Source organism: Tasmannia lanceolata, unplaced genomic scaffold (genome assembly GCF_043159265.1).
Source record: "Tasmannia lanceolata isolate RefF3 unplaced genomic scaffold, GAP_Taslan_0.1 ptg000003l, whole genome shotgun sequence".
Taxonomy (NCBI): Eukaryota; Viridiplantae; Streptophyta; class Magnoliopsida; order Canellales; family Winteraceae; genus Tasmannia; species Tasmannia lanceolata.
Window position 1 is genome coordinate 9844796 of NW_027518680.1, and position 19933 is coordinate 9864728.

Sequence of the window (19933 nt, forward strand, 5' to 3'; positions counted from 1 at the left end):
AGTAAATACTTCTTGGGTTGTTCACCGTGATGTCCCTGGATACACATCCTTGGAACTAAAATAGTCCTTATTTGCTAAAGAAAACAGCTGAATATTAAGATTGTGCCTCAGTCAGTATGCCTGTCATACTCTTCCTGAATATTGAGATTGTGCCTCAGTCAGTATGCCTGTCACACTCTTGTTGGTTGCTTAGGACCATGGTTTTAAATTTTGGGGTTGAGACCGAAACCTGAAAATTTCGGATTTTGGCCGAAATTTTGTCATTTTGACCGAAATTGTAAAAATTTGGAAAATAAAATAAAAATCGGTTGGTTTTGGTAGGGCTGCCCAATACTGAAACCAAAACCAAAACCGAAATTTAAATCCATGCTTAGAACATACTCCATGGCTCGGATAACCGATATCAAGGACAGAGGGGGTATTGAAGTCTCCGCTTAGTCCTAAGATTTCAAGATCACATTCTATTACAATCCTAAGTAGTTTAAGGGACAAGCCTAATGTGTTCCATCAATATTAAAGCTTTGGCATGTTGGTTTGGTATTTGAGCCAACACTACGTCTTGTGTTTAGTGACAGAAGGGGTGACTGATATGGAGAACTACTTAGGATGATCCCGCTTCCTTCCATCTTCGTTTCCCCCTCCTTGTGTGACCCATAAACTGACTATTGATGATAGCTCCAGAGAAAGCTACCCAAACTTATACTCGTGTGAGATGATCCCAACTATCTAATCAATGCTTTCTATAAGGATAAAAAGGAAAAATGAGGAACAATCCAAATTTAAATTCTATGATCTAACTGTTAGAAATCATTGAAGGGAGTTATTTTTATGTTATTTAATCTCTAGCCTGTGGCCCTGAAATGAAGGATTAGGATCATATTGAATCATTGAGTGTGCAAAGATGAGGTGCTTCTCACATTAAGAACATTTTATAGTATCATTCCTCTTTATTATTAATAATTTGCCACAGCTACAAAGCAAATTGAGAAATTGGTAAATCATAGTTAAATTCATGTTCAAATCGTAAAATTCAAGTTTAATTTGAAAAAACTTACCCATTAATTCAAAATTGAAAGAAATCTTGAATTCCATGGCATTTTTAAAGTTTAAAATGAGAATCCAAAATGCTGTTTTTTCAAGATTTCTTCAATTATTTGGAGAATTTTGTAACTATACTCAATAATAGATGATCTTAAACAACATTTGATTACAGTAACAAAATAAGAAGAAGATGACATAACATTCCTATAATTATTTCCCGTCAATGATACATTAAAATACCTCATTCTTTTTTGTTACAGAATACAGAGACAAGGGTGCAACATGAGGACATCTCAAAGAGGTCACCCATCCTGGTACTATTGCCCAAGCACGCTTAACTTCCGAGTTCTGATAGGATCCAATGGATTTTTACATTGAGAAAACTCAGTAATCAAACCTCAAGCAGACTACAAAACAGATAGCTTTGATTTGCTAATGAAGACACCAAAAATAAAAATAAGATAACAAGGGAAGATAAATGAAAGGGCTCAAGGGTGCAAACAGTGTTCCGTGATGATTTTTATGACTTAAAAGGGTGCCTCTTGACCACCCAAAGAAGGTGTAGAAATAACAGAGAGAACTTCCGTCAAGGAAGCCATGGAACTTAGAGCAGCTTTCAAGACATCTCGTGAGCAACCAGGTTTCACAATGTTTCTCACCTGAGAAGGAAAAACTGAGCATGAGATACGGAAAAATAAAGACAATTATTTTCCGAATCGAGAAATATTAAGGTTTGTATCTTTTTTTATTATTAATTGAAGAGGTGTTGGGTGGATTCATTTCAATTGGTAAAGCAGATAACAAATGTACCTATCAATACATGCAGTCTTAGAGGAACCATTTTCTAATGAAAGACTGAAAGAGAAATGAATAAACTAGCAAAATGTTGCAAAAACCGAGGGAAATTAGTAAAATATTTAAATAAATGATCAGACAATGATGGCTAACATCACTATTAAAGAATCTAAACTATAAAGAATTAGAATCTTCCTTCACGTACTTGCTGAAATACAAACTCCCACAATCTTCTATTATGATGAACATTCTTACGTTGCATACATCAACTACAAAACAATCCCATGTGATTCTAGTGTTGTCAAAGAAGATCTGATGTGCAAAACTACAAGGAAATGAAAGGATTGGCAATAGATGGAATGTAACAATATAGGGATTGAATGGCAGATTGGTGATGGGTGGAATCTGAAGTTCTGATCATGCCCTTGTGTTGCAGGTCTCTCATGGAATCAGTGAGTGTGGAATGTGGGAAGTGCCCCTCCTGATGAAACTCTTGTAGATTTGATCAAAGTGTGGACAAGAGTGAGGAAATTGGAAATACCGAAATACTCCCAATTATTCCAAATGAAACTTGGAGACAAATCACCCACACATCTTTTCCTGTCTTGCAGAACCAGATGTTATGCCTTCTGAAAATCAGCAAGCCCTCTGATGTTCTTTTTGTCAAATCAAAGAGCAAGACTCACAAAAAAAGCACCACAGAGAACAGCATATCATACTTCTAGGACAGAAAATTCATCATCCAACTTCTTTATGCCTGGTTTTTCACAATTGCATCACTCTATATGGAAAAATTGAACGCCTATAGAGTCCAATCTATCTGGAAGATCTCAGTAAATAATGTGTATAAGAATCAGACAACCTGTTTGAAGCTTTTTACCAGTCCTTAAGCCATTATGTGGTGTTAAAGCTTGGCCAGTTCAACGGATAGATGCACTACATATGTCCAAGCTCTCTATTTTCATCCTTTTTCTTATTTTTTTCTTCTTCTCGTTGAAACAAGAATGCCTCAACTCCTCAGCTGGTGATGTACGCCAAGTTCAGAAAAGAATACTAAAATAATAAGAGTTTAAAAGATAACATTAAATATAAATTAGCCTGCAACCGGGCTTAACTTCTTGTGCTGATCGCGACCAGTGTCATGGACCTCCTCACATGAAAAAGAGGAAGCTACTTCATGGGTGTGCGATGTGCGGAAACTATCAAGAATTAGTTGTTTATGCATTGAATTACATGATTTTTTTCTTAGCATAATGAAATTGCATGATCAGCTGCTGTAGTGAACTCTAATAGACTAATAATGCACGATATTAAAAAAAACTTACTATATTTTTAATGTCATATACAAAATATAAAAAACTTACTATTAGGATGGATAAAACTTAAAACATGCAGTAACTGTAAGGTTGTGGAAGCAGTATTAAAAAAAACAATTGAAAAAGACCTAGAAGTGACTCTGAATACTAAAGTATTGGAATCCGAGACGTGTCCGACACGGATTCTTCGCCCATTCAGAAGAATCCATGTAACATAGGATCTAGCCCACTTGAGGAGGTGGTGTTGTTCTTATTTTATTTGGGACTTGATTAGAATCCTCCTTGTAAGAACCCTACAGCAGCATGTTGAACCCAGGTGTTGGTTGCTCTGATACCAAACTGATGAAAAGAACTAATGACAGGTTTTATATAAAAGGCTGAAGTTTAAATCTGGGTTAAGTAGACCGAGGGATTGATCTGGATTTATATGCTTTAGGACTGATAGGACATGTATTAGAGGGCTGACAGATCTATACTGTTGAAAAGAACTAATGACAGGTTTTATACAAAAGGCTGCAGGTTTTAGGATATTTGTCGCAGGGCAAAGGGGACTGTTTCAGTTTACAGGTGTAGAGTATGTGGACTGAACAAGTAGGTATAAGGAACGGGTTGGCTCTATAACACAGTCTTTATAAATTTCTTGACAACCGACCTAAGTTATAAATTCCGTTTCGTTCACCGTCTCGTTTTGGTGGCCGGAACGGAACGTTTTGGTGTTTCGTTGGAAACTTTTCGTTCCACTACGACGGGAGAAATTTTTTTTAATAGTTAAAAATGTGAAAAAATCCAAAAAACAAAAAAAAATCAGAATTTGTTAGAAAAATATAAGAAATAATTAAAGGAACAAAATATGTAAAAGATCCAACATTTACTTAAAGGAAAATCATTATTAGCTTAAATGCATGTGTTGACCAGTGGGTTCAACAGTGCCTGACAAGATGAAAAAATTTTAGAGACCAAATTAACATCTTTTTTTTACCGGACTTTTGGGATTTAATTATGTTTGGCTATGCCAGAATTTATGAATTTTTAAAATTGGAAAAATACCCCATCATTTGGAAGTTAAGATTTTGACCCGACCCATTTTTGTCGAATTTTGTACTAGAACCGGAAAGTTGATTTTTTATCCTTTTAGATTTGGGTCTTGAAACTTTTTTTAATAGATCCAACTGGGGGGTAATTCCCTTATTTACATGCAAATCTTAAGTAAATGACATTTACTTGATGACTTTACATGTAAATACTAAGAAGAAAAAATGAAGTGGAAAAGAGAACCAAGAGGAGGAAACAACAAGAGATGATAAAACCAAAAAAAATGGGGAATTCCGAACGAAATAGGGCATTCCGCCCGTTTCGTCCGGAAATCCGATCTCCACGAGAATTCTGGCTGGAACAGAAAATATGTCCAAACTGTTCTGGATTCCGAGCCAGAACAGGAATTCCGGTCCATTATGGCTGAAATGAAACGGATTTGATAACTTGGCAACTGACTCACAATGCTGGACAACTGGTTAGGCATCAGAGATTACAAGGGTTTACCTGAAATAGTAAGGAATAAAATCTTAAAATTAATCTGGGCGGACAGGGATTAAAGGGCTGTTGGAATAAAAAAATTCTGTGTTATGGAAATCTGTAACAGAGGTTTGATAAAAAATTCCAAGGTTTGTAACAAGGTTCTGGCCTGAGGGGTTTTACAGATAAGCAGTTTGTAATGTGTTGTGCAGATGTCTTGTATTTTGGCATTATACAAGACCCTGACGGACTAATGTGCGTGACACTCATGCAGGGTGCCCCGAAAGGAAAATTTAATTTCCGCGTTTCACTAAAGTAGTACTTTGGTAAATTTCTTCATGTAGTGGCATTGATATATAAGCCAGATGTTAGGGTTACAGGTAGAGAGAATTCCTTTGTGTTGTCTTGGCAAAGAAGAGTTTGTAACCCTAGAACCGAAATAGTGAAAACTATTCTCCTGTGGATGTAGGCACACACTGCTGAACCACATAAATCTCGTGCTTCTTGTGTGATTCTGTTCTTTGCATCGTTTCTTGATGTTTTTTTTTCTGCACCTTGAGTTCAATCCTTGTTGAAAAGGAATTTCTCGGTTTTTCTACATAACAGAAATGTTGAAACCCTGTAAAAATCCCTGGAATGGGAATGAGAAAAGATATGGAATTTCAAGGGTAAGGAGCAGCAGGTTTACAGTCTAAATTCTGGGTTAGATTAGGGTATCGAGTGCTAAGCAATGTTTCAGAGTTAGGGCTGAGAATTGTTTTAGGTAAAAACTTCAGGTATGTAACATTTGCAGAAAGCAGAATTTTCCCGTGGGTAATGGTGGTCGGGTGGGGTCCTTGGCTTGATCTGTGAACTGGTATAATTTCTGCGTATTTTTAGGTTCCTAAGGAATTGATAAGCTAAGGGTAAAGGGGTATGAACAGATATGGGTTATATGTTGCAGGAAAAAGGGGAATCGAAGGACTGTAAGTAGCAATCTTAGTTTCTTGGACTATTCGAATGGTAGGAGTTTTGGGTAAACGTAGGGAAGCGGAATTGACAGTTTAGGGTTTAGGTATAGGCAATGGGCATAAGTTGGGATGTTCAGACCGGGAATCACTCCAGAAGTTTCCTAGGCATCGCACCGCAATGTTCCAAGGCATTGCACCTTGGGGAAGAGGAGACATCACACCTCTAATGATCCAAGGGCATCTCACCTATGATCTAGTTGGAGAATTACTCTATCCACCAAAAATTTCAATTTTCATTATCATTCATCTATTCAAAAATGTACAAGGCTTTCTCCTTTAAGAAATGGGACTGTCTGATAGTTACATATTATCTGGGACAATCTCTTTAAAAAAGAGACCTACAATGGGAATGAGTGGTTTTGGTAGGACGTAACTATTTGGCACTCTCTCTAAAAGAGAGAATGACATGTGACAACCCATAATTGTCTGCATAAATAAAAACAATAAAAAAAAAAATCTGATGGACCCCATCAGTATATGTGTGTTGTTATATATGTACTTACTTTATTATCACTCAGAATAAATACATACACACGTAAAACACTGTAGCCAAAAATTTCCACCAATCAGGAGGGTATAGAATTAAGAAAATGAAAGGAATTAAAACAAAAGAAGAAAGGTGAAATAACTAAAATAAAGACAAAGGTGGGGTATGAGAGGACCTTGTCCAGATACTCCTGCAACTTCTTTATATGGCCCATGTAGTCCTGATCTTCGACGCACAGTGTAACAGCTTTAGCATCGGAGCCTGGGCCATCAAATTGAAGTGGCCCAGGGTTCCTGTAGACATCATCCATCAAAAATTTCGGTGCATTTTTCCTCAGTAACCTGTAACAAATCCATTATCTGTTACATGCACAAACTAAACATATTTTATTATCACTAGGAAAGGAAATAATGCCAATCAACCATAATGATGCATTATCTTTTCAGAAAGTCATAAAGACAATTTGCTGGCTCTCAGGCGCTTGCGAGAATTTCATTTCCCAATACATGGAAAATCATTATCTAATGAGAAGAAAATTTCAGAAATTACAGTTTAAATGATATTGATAGTTTTCAAAGTGCAGATTTAGTCCTTATCCAGTAAGATAACACCTATAGATAAGGGGCCATGTAACAAAATTTCAGTAGTTTCTCTTATGGACAGTCTGACAGGCTATTTCCCCTAGATTTTCTGGTAATGAAGCTATCCTTTTTGGTTGGGAGCCCGTGAAGCATTAACACGCTTTGAGCAGCTTCAACCAGGAAAAGAAAAATGTATCTCACTCACTCAAGAAATATATATATATAGAAAACTGTTGGTGAGCTTAAGCGCACCATTTTTTTGGTGCACTTAAGTTGTTATAACGCTTCCCATTGGTGCGCTTAAGCGGGACCCAGCGAGACCCAAACATTTAAACAAATGCGAGGCGTTATAACAACTTAAGCGCACCAAAAAAATGGTGAGCTTTAGCGCACCAACAGTTTTCTCATATATATATATATATTTATATAAGAAAACGGTTCCTACACATGTGTAGATAAGTTATCTACACACTACCTTAAAATACAGTGGGGGCCACATTATTTGGGTGATCCAAACCATTCATTTTTAGGGCCCTCACATAGATAGGGTGTCCACAAAAAATCAGATCCATAGGATCATCCTAACCATTCGAACTGTGGAGGCAAAAAATGGACTAATTTGTGACGGTTTAAAGACATCCATTTTACCTCCACAAATCGTAGGGTTGGGATGATCCTATGGATCTGATTTTTTGTAGACACCCTATCTATGTGAGGGCCTTTAAAATGGATGGCTTGGATCACCCAAACAATATGGGCCCCCACTGTATTTTAAGCTAGTGTGTAGAGAACTCTCTACACATATGTGTAGGAACCGTTTTCTCTCTCTCTCTCTCTCTCTCTCTCTCTCTCTCTCTCCCTATATATGTATATACATATATATATATATATATATATATATATATATATATATATATATATAGGGATTTGCTAGGGACCATCGCAGGAGGCGTTTCGTAGGCCAAAAGGTGAAAAAACAATAAATTTAAAACTAAAGAAATTATACTAAAAATAGAGCAGTTTAATCTTTCAACTTTTGAAGGAAGCAAAGGAGCGCTTTGGGAATAAAAGAAATCAAAAAAATGAGAAAAACAAGCGGTAAGTATAAAATTTAGTCATTGAGAGGCTATTTTTCTTTTGTTCCAAGTAGGGGTGTAAACGAGCCGAGCAGAGCTTGGCCCAGCTCGGCTCGTTAAGCTCAAAAGCTTGGCTCGGGCTCGAACCAGGCTCGAGCTCGGCTCGGCTCGGCTCGCTAGCCTTACCGAGCTTGGGTTATATTATGGTCAATGATACATTCACACCCCTCATCTTCCCTGGACAGCCCTATCCAGTGTAATTTGACTACTCTTTTTACACCATGGGGGGTGGTCCAAGTAACAAATGGGGTACCAAAAAAGAAGTGACATATTTTGCCTCCCTCTTTCACTCCATGGACAACCCTTTTAGTATATAAATTAATATATAATATATATATTTAAATATATTAAATCCTTAACAAGCCGAGCCGAGCCTGGCCTATCTTGGGCTCGGCTCGGCTCGGCTCGTTAAGGATTCGAGCCGAGCTTTTACTAAGCCGAGCGAGCTTCCGAGCCCGAGCCAAAATTGACACCCTTATATCCAAATTCAAATGATTGTAAACCTCTATAAAGAATCCCATTTGCTATGTATCTGCTCCAAGATTAAATGATTCCGAGGACCTCTATAAAAGATGTCCTTTACTATGTGATAGGAAAATGGGAAGATTTCCCCAAAAGAACATCCACCAAGTCACAACAATAAAAACATACTCATATGCTTTGCCTTTCAAATCAACAGTAGCAGGATTGACAGCTGGTTTTCCAATCAAGGCAGCCCGAGGACCACGTGACCACCGCTTTACAGTCATCATTGCCTAAAATAAATCCATATAAAGGGGTCATTTCTCAATTGCAGGTAACAAGTGGAAGAACCCAAAACACATATAGTGGAGTAACCAATACACTGTTATATAAAGGGGTTTGTTTTTCAAGGATAAAACACCAAGATTATTATGGAAACCAGAGAAGGCAACACTGTGGAATATTCTGCATGTCCAAGACAGAGATAATTTTTGTCATCTACATATTTGTAAGAGAAAGGTCCCTGGCATTATTATTCAAAAAAAAAGGGTCTCTGGCATTGACAGACAGAAACCAGAACTATCAAACATTTTGGGGCCGTTTGGATATTAATATTTTAAAATCTTGGATTTCCTCTAAATCCTGGGTGGGAGACGAGAGAAGAAGGAGGCCGTCCGTCGTTTTCTGATTTCTCGCCCCTCTTTTTGTCGAGCAAGAGTAGGGGATCGTCCCTGTTTCCAGGTTTTAGAAATCTCAGGATGGGGGAGAGATTTCTAAAACCTGGATTTCTTACTTAAAATCCTGGATAATGGATTGTAAAATCCAGAATTTTACACCGCTTTCAAACTAAAACCTGGATTCTAAATCTATGTATCCAAACAGCCCCTTTGGTTCTGAGAAAACAGAATGGAGATCCTACCGTAATAGGTGCAGCACCACATCGCCACTTGTTCACAGGATTCTTAAGGTTGGTCACTGTTGCCAGGTAGCCATTCAAACCGGCTGCTTGAATGTGATAGCAGATGTGCCCAAGAACCTGCATGAATGTGGATTTTAATTAATCTTGAACCGTTGATATAACTAGGAAACTAAGAACAGAAAGATGTTGTGAATGACAACATACATAGGCATAGTCACAGTCAAATTTTGATGGCAAAGAACCCCGAGCCTGATAGCCAAAGAAGTGGCAGATTGCACTGAATTTCTTTCCTTTGTACGCGCCTGCTTTCTGGAGAGATCCTCACATATGTCATTATCATGGAATATTAACTATAAAAATAATCATGAATTGCCATAAAACCTACCAATCGCTTGTTGATTTCTGTCTCCACTAACTGTGCTAGAAGCTTTTCGGTCTCAATCTAGACAAGAAAGCATGAAGTAAAAACATTGCCTAAAATACAAAGGACACAGAACTTAAGCTTTTTGGCAATGTCATTAGAGACAATACCAAGGACTCTTAAGAAAAAAGGGAAAATGACATCCCGGACATGTGAGAGCACATATGTTGGAGACACATTAGTATTCTTTTCTTGTTTTTTAACAGTACTTATAAGGAATGCTATAAAGGAAGACATGCTGCACCGAAAAAAAGGGCAGCAGTTTCTAAGTAGTCCTATACAACGGAGCCACCCACAAGCAATGAAAAGGTTCAAAACAGCTAAGGTCACGTGGCTGAACCCTGCCAGACCTTTCCAATTTGAGGTGGCTGCAAAATTCAGAGCCTCTCCCAGTATTTATAGGCTATCTATATGACTCCATATATATATATATATATATATATATATATGTATAATCAATTTACATTAATTTGTTACCTGCTTCTATGAACTAAACACATATAGTAAAACAATTTTCAAGAGTATAGTTAACTGTACAAAAATTATATAGCGTTTTAAGCTTTCCAGGGTCCTGTTGACATGACATCTCATGTCTTTAACAACTAGGGGTGCAACTTGGGTCAGGCTCAACCCGAACCCAACGGGTTCAACCCGATTTTGGCTCGGATTGGGTTGGGTTGGGTACTTGGGTTAGGGTTGGGAAAAGCCAAGCCTATTTAATTTCGGGTTGGGCTAGGGTTGAGGCCTTGGCAACCCGACCCGAACCCGAACCCGACCTCCATTCTCTAATTTTATCATGATTTTCATTTTTTTCTCTAGTATTTTTTTGTTTGGCCCTAGATGAACCCGAACCCAGCCTGACTCAACCATAGGGTTGACCATACTCAACCCGAGGCTCGGCTCGGGTAGGGTTAGGGTTGAGGGAATGCTATCTCGGGTTGGGTTAGGGTTGGCCTCAACCCAACCCAACCCGACCGAGTGACACTCCTATTGACAACAACAGAAGTGTTTTCTATACCTAATTTTATACATATCTTTTCTTAATATTGGATTTTTAACGCTAAAAAATATTCTTTTCTATTTAAATATGTTTACATAGACGTGAGTACGGATATGAGTGTCGGAATCCAACACGGATATTTAGTGTCGTATTCGGCTAACCTCAAAAAAATAAAATTCATGGATTCAGCTAATTTTAATTCCTTTACATAATCACATGGTTATAGATTGGGAATTTTAGTAGATTAAGTGAATATAACATTTTATTTCCATATAAAAACCTCACTATTAGGATAGATAAAACTCAAAACATGTGATAATTGTAAATTTGTTCTCCTTACCTGGGATAATTGTGCAGAGTCATCTGATTCAGGGTGAAGAAGCAGCTGTATCATAAAAGATCGTCTCCAAATAAGCAATAACGAACAAGGTGGTTGAATATATCAGCAAAAAATAGAAAGAGAATTATATGGTATATCTCAGTAAACATCAACATAAAGTAAAAGTGTAACCTGTCGCTTGATAAATGGAGGCAAATATTTAAACAAGGCAGACGCCCAAGGTGATAATTGTGTGGAAATGTTATCAACAGAAATACCTTGCCCTTGTAGGCCATGAATTTCCTAAGGCAGATAAAAAAACACAGCACCGATTAAACAAAATTGATCCAGTTCTGTTGTGAAATGAAGTCAACAAAAGCTATCAGATTCCAATTCTAATGCTAATCACAACAATCAGAGTAAATATGTGTAAAACTGAAGTTTATTTTAAATTTTTAATCAAGTGAACTACCTGCAAAAGTGCATACACTTCGGGAATACTTTCTATAAGCCCCTCTGGTAGAAGAATGACACCATGATACTTTTCTGTTCCAAAAACATATAGTACATCAGGAAGAATAAAAAGGCTGACAACAAATAAAGAAACTATTAGAAGAAATTTTCTTTTAATGGAAAAAAAAACCATTCAAAAAAAAAAAAAAAAACTATTGACTCCAAACCGTGTTCTGCTCTGGCTTGAACTAGATCGCAAATTTGTTTTGTCAGGTCAAAAAGAGTAAGCTTTGATGCAGCCACCTCCTCACCAAGAATGACCTAAGAATGAAAAGAAGTAGGCAAGGGCTAGTAACTAGTAAGAAAGCAGATCTGTGTGAGCAGACAAAAGCATCGAATAAAATTCATTTCAAATGGGAAAAGTTGACAAACCATATTTGGATGTGACTGAAGAGCGCATTCCAAAGAAACATGAGATGCCTTCCGGCCCATGAGCCTTATAAAATAGTAATACTGAAAAAAAATACATATCATTGGTCTGTACAAGATTTCATAAGGACAAATTTTGAAGAAAAAATGCATGTACTGAATAGACAGTTTCAACTTGCAAGCAGAAAGTGAACATCTGACAAACCAGAAACATGGCTTTAGAGTTCCACCGAGACTGATACAAAACGATCAAAATATTTCTGTTTCTATCCCTACCAATAGTGAAATCGAAATGACCAAGATGCATAAACCAAAAGAGTAAGTGTAACTGTAGTATACTATATTAATATGTATAACATAATTATACCGTTTCAAAAAAAGAAAAGAAAAAAAGTATGCATTGCACAATTATATTTATATGAATTTCAAGTATAATGTTGCGCATGTATTATGTATAAATATCTATATGAATTTCATGGACATGCGCGACAGTGCATGTCACAAGGTGTTCGATGTTTTTAAACCATAATGGATGGTTTTCATGCTTATATGATGATTTCTAAGTGTATTTGTGCTTATTCTAGCATTCCCTAAAGTTCCAGCTTTAAATAGCTTTAAATTCTATCATTTGAGTATGTTTCCTTCTATTTTCTCGATTTTACAGAATCTCCACTGAAACCGAAACGTTTCTGTTTCCGTGGCGACCGAAACCGAAACCAAAATTTAAAAATTGTCCAGAAGCAGCATCCTAGAATAAGAGAAATGTGGTTGTTACTAATTATTGCATAGATAACTAGATTATGTAAAAAAATTATTTCTTCACAAAGACCATTTTAAAGCCAAAAATAATGTTAATGGACTCTGTAAACAAAAAGAACACTAAACATTGGGTCCATGCACTACGACGACCCTCTTTCTGATATGAAGATAAATCACCCAATAATAATCATTTGCAGCCTTCCCTCAGGGCAGGCTAGCCATTATTAGATGGCTAGATTGGGAGCCATACCAAATTATTTCCTAAAAATTATTAAGTGGGTAGTTTGGGGCCATACCAAATTATTTCCTAAATCCATGTCCAAATCAAAGATCAACCTATTTCAAGAACAAAGTTGTGTCCCTCTCATTGGAAATACTATCCATGGTATTTGCATGCTCCGTTCTTCCTTCTTTTTTTTTGTTCATTTTTTGTGATGTAATCAAGAAACTACTTAAGAAAGATAAAACCGAACAAGTTTTTTCCATGGTTGACCATCACCTCTGTCTTCAACAATTGCCTCCGTGTTTGTTTCCACCTCAATACATAAGCAGTTTGAGACATGCTGGAAGAAGAGAACAATTCTATTCTATTAATTAAGCCAATTACCTTCTCTGCAGAGAGAGCATCTGTGCAGACATTGCTAATTATCTGGGAATTAACCTGAAGAGAATAAACAAGAAAAAAAAAGATTTAATGCCCATGAACAGAGTGTAAAATTGCATAAAACAATTATAACAAAAGACAGACATATCAGAAACCATTTTCCAGGTCTTGTGAATAACTGCAGAGAATTAATTTGTGTTGCAGATAGCCCCAAGTGACAAACCTGTTGTCACCCTGAAACACTACTTGGATGGACAAAGTACCGGGAGCAGTACAAAATGATTCTAGGAACTAGATGCTAGGTATGAAACAACAAATTCAAAAATTGAGAACAAATAACCATTTGTTTTTTTTTAACGGTGAGAACAAATAATCATGCTTCAAGGCAATATATAATTAGACCATTTGACATGTGTAAATAAATAAATAAATAAAAACAGCCCATACTCCAGATAAATATTTAATGACGAGATCCCATTCGTATCTAGCATCTATACAGTAACCTGTTTGCAAGTGCATACAAACCGCATCTGAATTTTTTCAGTGATCAAGTTTGTAAAAATGACAGCATAGAACAGTGCTAGAATGGTGTGATGTGGTACAGAGAGGTTTCAGGTACAGGTTTAAAATATGAAATGCAACAGAAAACGGAAAATATGTGTCTTTGCAGAATATTGTAGGTACTGACATAAAGTTTGAAATAATAATCATTTCAGCAAAAACCCTAATAACATTACTGCCATAATTTACGATAAATACCTTGCATATTGTATCAAAACCAACATTGGTTTCGACAAACTGGTTCTTCAGATCTCCATTCAAAGTAACAGGAACTCCTATCACCTGCAAGACCCGAATAGTACAGTTATCTTGGAAACTGTTACGGAAAATTCCAAAATATATTTTCCATCTTTTGAAAATAATTGAAATTTATTGAAAAGAAAAAAAGAAGAAGACTGAGAAGCAGTGCTTAAAAATGCGAATGCGGCGCGGAACGCGGCCGAAGAAAATCCTAGCAGACTCGGCACAACGCTGTCAAATACTCGGTTGACGCGGATGAGTACTCGGTTGACGCGGTCATAATTCGGGAGAATCAATGGAGTTTTTATTGACTTTGTAGGGAAAAAATGCGGACACAGCGAACGTGGAATGCGACCAAGGTAAAAGGGAGTCGGCTCGGGGGAGTCAACGCAAACGAAGGGGAGTTTAAAAACTATGCTATATAGGAAACATATAAAAGATGTTATCGTCTGCTGATTCCAGAAAGAGTAAGTACCTTTGTTGGACATGTCCTTTGTGCAAATGTCTCTGCAAGCTGAGCAGCATCTGTATTGGATGTAACACCTTGAAAAAAAAATTATGTAAGAAACTCAAAGCTCTAATCTGACAAGGACATGTGTCGATGCGAAAGCAAATCACGGGATCTACCTCCAATGATGACAAGGGCATCCAACTTCAAAGCTTGGCATGAGGCTAATGCAGCATTTACTTGCTCAGTAGTTCTTATTTGATCTTTTGTCCGGCCTAGCAAATCATAACCACCTTCACAAGCACAAAAAAATCAATATCAAGTTCTTGAATTGCTATAATGGAACATAATATCAAGATGAGTAGAGGAAGTGATGACGCTCATTTTCAGCTCCGTTACTAATGGAATGTGAAAAGCATATTCACTAGCAAAATTTCTGTGACAAAATGTCCTAGCATTAAGTAGTGGTTTATGGAAACAAATAAACCATGTAATAAACAGCAAATATGTAAATAAAATTGATTTTATTAAAGGAAAAAGTTTGTGAAACTACCAATTACTCCAAGAGATTAAGCCGTTGGAGATGGCGTTATTTAATTTTTTATACTTAAACACTACCCCTCATGTGTGGCTATGTGGCCCCCTTCTTTGGGGTTGGCCATTAGAGATGTGAAAGTCATTGCCTTATTTATGTGTTGGCCGCCCCCCGCCCTATCAGTAAGGCGGCCTTTATGCTACCACTACTATGATGTGAGCGGTTCAAATTGGTTTGATCGACTTCCGATACCCTGACCCGACGCCTTACTATCTAGTGGGAAATTGATTGAGTGAGATCGACCCAGTTATTCATGGGGGAGCGAGCACCTTAGCGCTTCACCCGCTGCTACCCATCCATGCACCTGACATCATAGTCGATCGGTTGCGACATTATATGTAGATTTTTAATATCAAGGAGTTTTGAACCCAGGGCAATTGCTCTGATACCATGTGAAACAAGCAATTACTCCAAAAGCTTAAGCTGTTGGAGATGGCGTTATTTGATCTTTTATACTTTAAACAAGTTAATATTGGAAGGACATAGGAATTGCGTGCAAACAGAATTGGAATATTTCATTATTAAATCCCAAAGACCAAAGATTCAGGTTGACACAAGGGCCCTCGTCCTCCTTTTACAGAAATAAAAATTAGTGAAAACGTCAAAGCTAACATAAAATTAAACCTACCATATAGGAAGAATATGATGGAAAAACATTACCTTGATTTTTATAGGTTGAAAGTACATCATCAGTGATTTCCAATGTTTTCTGGGCAAATAAACCTTCAGTACCACCTGTTGTCAGAAAGAAAAGGCATAAGTTCTGGTGATAATATTTTCGAAATCCCACTAGAGTATTTCACTAGTAGAATGCAGCATGTGAAAGTGAACCAGTAAATGACATGTCAAACACATCATCACTGAGAAGTTCAGAGGTTTCCAAAGGAAAAAACTGATCCCATCATCCTCAATGGAAAAGAGATGCATCTCATTGAGAATAAGTTATAGAATCATAAAATCTTGCCTAGAATTTGCTTGCACGTGAATCTAGAGCAGCAAGGAAATCCAACTACAAAATGCATGAAGTGGAGAACCAATCCATGCAAAACCACTAGACAAGCTGTCCTGGTTTGGAGATGAACACAGGTATGGACAAGAGACAAGATGCTCCACTCAGAGACCAAGAAAGATGCATGGGGCCATGGTTATATCACTGATAGCATGCATTCTTAATGTAGCATAATGTTACAATTTAAAATGGTATACATATGATAAAATAAAGGGAAATGATTTCAGCACTCCACTCTTTTTATAAGATGCGCGAAAGCATCTTATTGTTTAGTATTTGAGGGCTTTGTAAAAGCTTTTTGAGAACTGTAATATTCTCCTGACAGCCCTTTAAATACTACACAACTGGATACGTCGTGCATCTTATAAAAAGAGTGGAGTGCTGAAATCATTTCCCAATATAATATTATCACCATGGTTTTAAATTTCCAGTTGCATCTACAAACTGCAATAGGTTCAGAAGCAGAGGCAACAGCCTAAACGCAAAGCTTGCAACCATAGCCTGTAGTCTGGACCATCTGAAACTGCCTACTGTTAGACGCGATTTCACATAAGAGATACACAATAACAGACGAGACAAGTGCTTCCATAGAGTGTAAACGCACGCACGCGCGCTCGTGCGTGCGAGTGTGAATAAAAGAATAGAAGGCTCGCCCATTCAAATAAAAATGGCATTGCCTCTAAGTTGCAATTATCACCCCATCTACAACCCACCAAGCAAAAACTAACTCTTATATCTCCACAAAGGACAGAGACAACTGTAACAGTATCCAGGAGAACAGAAACAAGATACAACCAATGGCAGAGAAGGAAGCAAAGATGACTGAGATGATGACAAACTGTAATACATGTAAGCTAGTAAGCAAAGGAGATTAAAAAATGGCAGTGAACAAAAGGAGGTCAAGTTAGGAATGAGAAGCACAATAAAGTTATTAGCACTAACCTAAAGTAAAGTTCTTTTGAAATGTTTAATAGTCTAAATGAACCAAGGATGGAAAAAACTTTGATATCCAAAATGCCAACTAGCAAATGTTTTGATTGGGAAAAATGCTTACCAACAAATCCAAGCAAAGTACTATTATGGTTGTGGCATTTAATAGCATCATGAAGACCCCAAATAACATTATGCCCTCCTGGAGATTGTCTCCCACAGAAGACCACTCCCACTCTGCAATGAAGAATTTGACATCATAGAAATAACTGAAACAGATGCTTGTATGCTGAACAAATAATAAAAGACCAAGGAACCAAAAGGAAGTGTTATAGCACAAGATAAACATAAGAATACTTGAAATTAAATGTTTAAATACATGTGAACAAAAAAGAAGATATAACTATCTCATAATGGCTAGGAACAAGAACTTATATCGATGTCATTGGTGATGGTTAGCACTAGCATTAATATAGAAGAACGTCACAGGAAAAAAAATCATATTCTCGTAATTGCACCACATACAAAACTTGGTAAGATTTAGAGCAAAAGCACATCCAAAGAAAGCTTTAAAGAATGTAAAAAGCTATACATGAAGGAAGATTGACTTAAAAATTGAGTAAGTATAGAGAAAAAGATCTGGCTTCAGTTTTATTGTCCAAGTAGACACATTTTGGTTCCAACAAGCCAAGAATGTAAGCAGGAGTTTGCACCTTGGGGGAGTTGGACATGTTCTTTGAAACATGAACCTTTCAGTTGGTTTGGGAACTTCAAAAAGAGATAAATCAAAGGCATTTGAGAATAAATCTTCAATACTTTGGAAGATATCAAGATCACAGTTTTCTATTGGGCGCCTGTAAGTGGTGAACCAGTGACTGGTGAGTTTATGGAGACTATGACACGATCTCTAATCAAGTTGCCTCTGCCAAGTTGAAGTGGAATGAGATTATTTTGATCAGACACACAAAGGGAATAAAGTCTTAATCAAGATTGCCTCTGCCAAGTTGAACTTTTGATGATTGCTTTTCGGGAAGTCCAGGCCCTATTGGTATCGGTGGCATCTTCAGAGACGAGCAGGGTGAGGTAATGAGTCTTTTATGGCCCAATTGAATAGGAAAACTCTAATGAAGCTGAGTTTCTCCTGTTCCTGTTTCTTACTGGAATACAAATTCTTGTAAGCGAGATGAGTGAAAAGTTGTGTGGTGGAAGGTGTTTCCACAAACATTATGCCATGGGTGCTTCACAAAAGTTTGGGGTTTGGAGGCTTGTGCATTGGGTGGATTGGATGTCAGATATTTGTGGGGGGACTGAATGTTTCTTTTCTTATCATGTTCTCATGTTTCTTTTCTTATCATGTTCTCATTAAAATCTTGTTATTTTTCAGAAACATAAAATCTTACCCAGCAACATCACTCTTTCAATATACTAGATTTCAGATTCTTACAATATGTAAATAAATGAGGAATTAATACACAAAAGTAAAACAACTATGGGAAATTATGAACCTGACAGGTGGATGCTCTGTTATGATCCGAGCATCAGGGACTTGAGCTTTCGCCCTCAAAAAGTGAGCCAAAGGCTGACCATATGTGTGTGGAAACGACCGGCTGATTGATAGAGAATCAGAAGCATCAGCCGCAGTAGTTGCATCACCAAATTCTACCCTCACTGCAGTCCCCTGTTCATAGTGAAATTATAATATAATGAGCTTCATGCAATATGCCCACATAGCAGTGAGGCCACCCTCATTGTAATGTGCATTATAAGAAAATAGCTTCACATGAAATAACAACAAGTGCGTATACATTGTGAAGAAAAGGCATAAAGCCCAAACAGAACTGATATCCTACAACACAAAAATATTGATCACTAGTTCAGCATGACCCACAAAATAAAACATGATAGTAGATGTCAAATGTTTCCAGTGCCAAAGGAACAAGCCCTACAGGTTCTCTTCATCCGATAAAACCAACAACCATTACCTCCACACACTCTGTTTGTACTACTTTAGTAGTTTGACTAAATTGTTTTGAAACAGATTTGATGGGCAAACTGATTTTACAGCAGATTTCCTTTACGCTCACAAGATGAAAAGATGAAAAGCATAAAACTGTAAAGTTTGTCAAAAAGATGAAAAGCATTCAAATTCAAATCACTCGCACTTCGTACACGAGCTTCTTTTGCAAATCAAACAAGAACAAAAAGAAGAATCACTTAAACTCCGAATACACTCAAAATTCTCATACAGTTAACATCATGATATCTTCCTAATTCTAATTCTTTCAGAAACTCAAAATGCAAGCACCAGATTAAGTCAAGCAAATTCTCATACAGTTAAAAAACATAATTCCTTCAAATTTCTAATCCTTCCAGAACTCAAATTCAACCACAAGATTTCTTCAACCAACTCCTGATCATCAAAGTAACTGAAGAAACGAATCAAAAATACCACAAAAAAACTGCCAAATTACACTGATCAAATGCTATAACAATAACCTAAGAAAGCAAACCTCATTCAAAATAAACATAACAATACGAACTGCGAAAAAAACATATGAAAAAGAAGAAAAAAATCGATCTAGTAGTATTAGAAACAATCCAGATCTTGATTAGATGAGAAATAGGAACAATCAAATGAGGATATTAATGAAAAAAAGATTATTATATCATGAAAATTGAATTCATGAAAAGGAGAAAAGAAGAGGATAGAAAACCTAGGAATAGGAAAGAGAAAGTAGATTAACCTGGAGACAAGGAGGAAGCTGGGGCTTGTAAAGAACTCTTTGTTTCTGAAGATCCGAGAGTTCTCTCGGAATTCCGAAATCCGAATCCATTTTCAGTTTCTTCTACTCTGTTTTTTTCTCTCTTTTTCTCTCTTTCTTTTTTTCTTTGGTCCAGTCCTTTTA

General features: G+C 36.9%; 1 protein-coding gene across 1 annotated transcript; it reads right to left on the reverse strand.

The window, feature by feature from the left end:
• Positions 1-1221: 1221 nt before the first annotated feature.
• LOC143850521 (pyrophosphate--fructose 6-phosphate 1-phosphotransferase subunit alpha-like) lies at positions 1222-19933 on the reverse strand. Its single transcript, XM_077359766.1, has 19 exons — positions 19772-19933; positions 18533-18705; positions 17152-17264; positions 15749-15823; positions 14673-14786; positions 14521-14588; positions 14004-14087; positions 13248-13301; positions 11885-11965; positions 11680-11773; positions 11472-11545; positions 11192-11302; positions 11021-11065; positions 9645-9701; positions 9464-9568; positions 9260-9376; positions 8530-8633; positions 6337-6502; positions 1222-1700 (listed from the first exon to the last, which is right to left on the reverse strand). The coding sequence occupies exons 1-19, from the start codon at positions 19859-19861 to the stop codon at positions 1569-1571; spliced, it is 1857 nt and encodes a 618-aa protein (XP_077215881.1). The 5' UTR covers positions 19862-19933; the 3' UTR covers positions 1222-1568.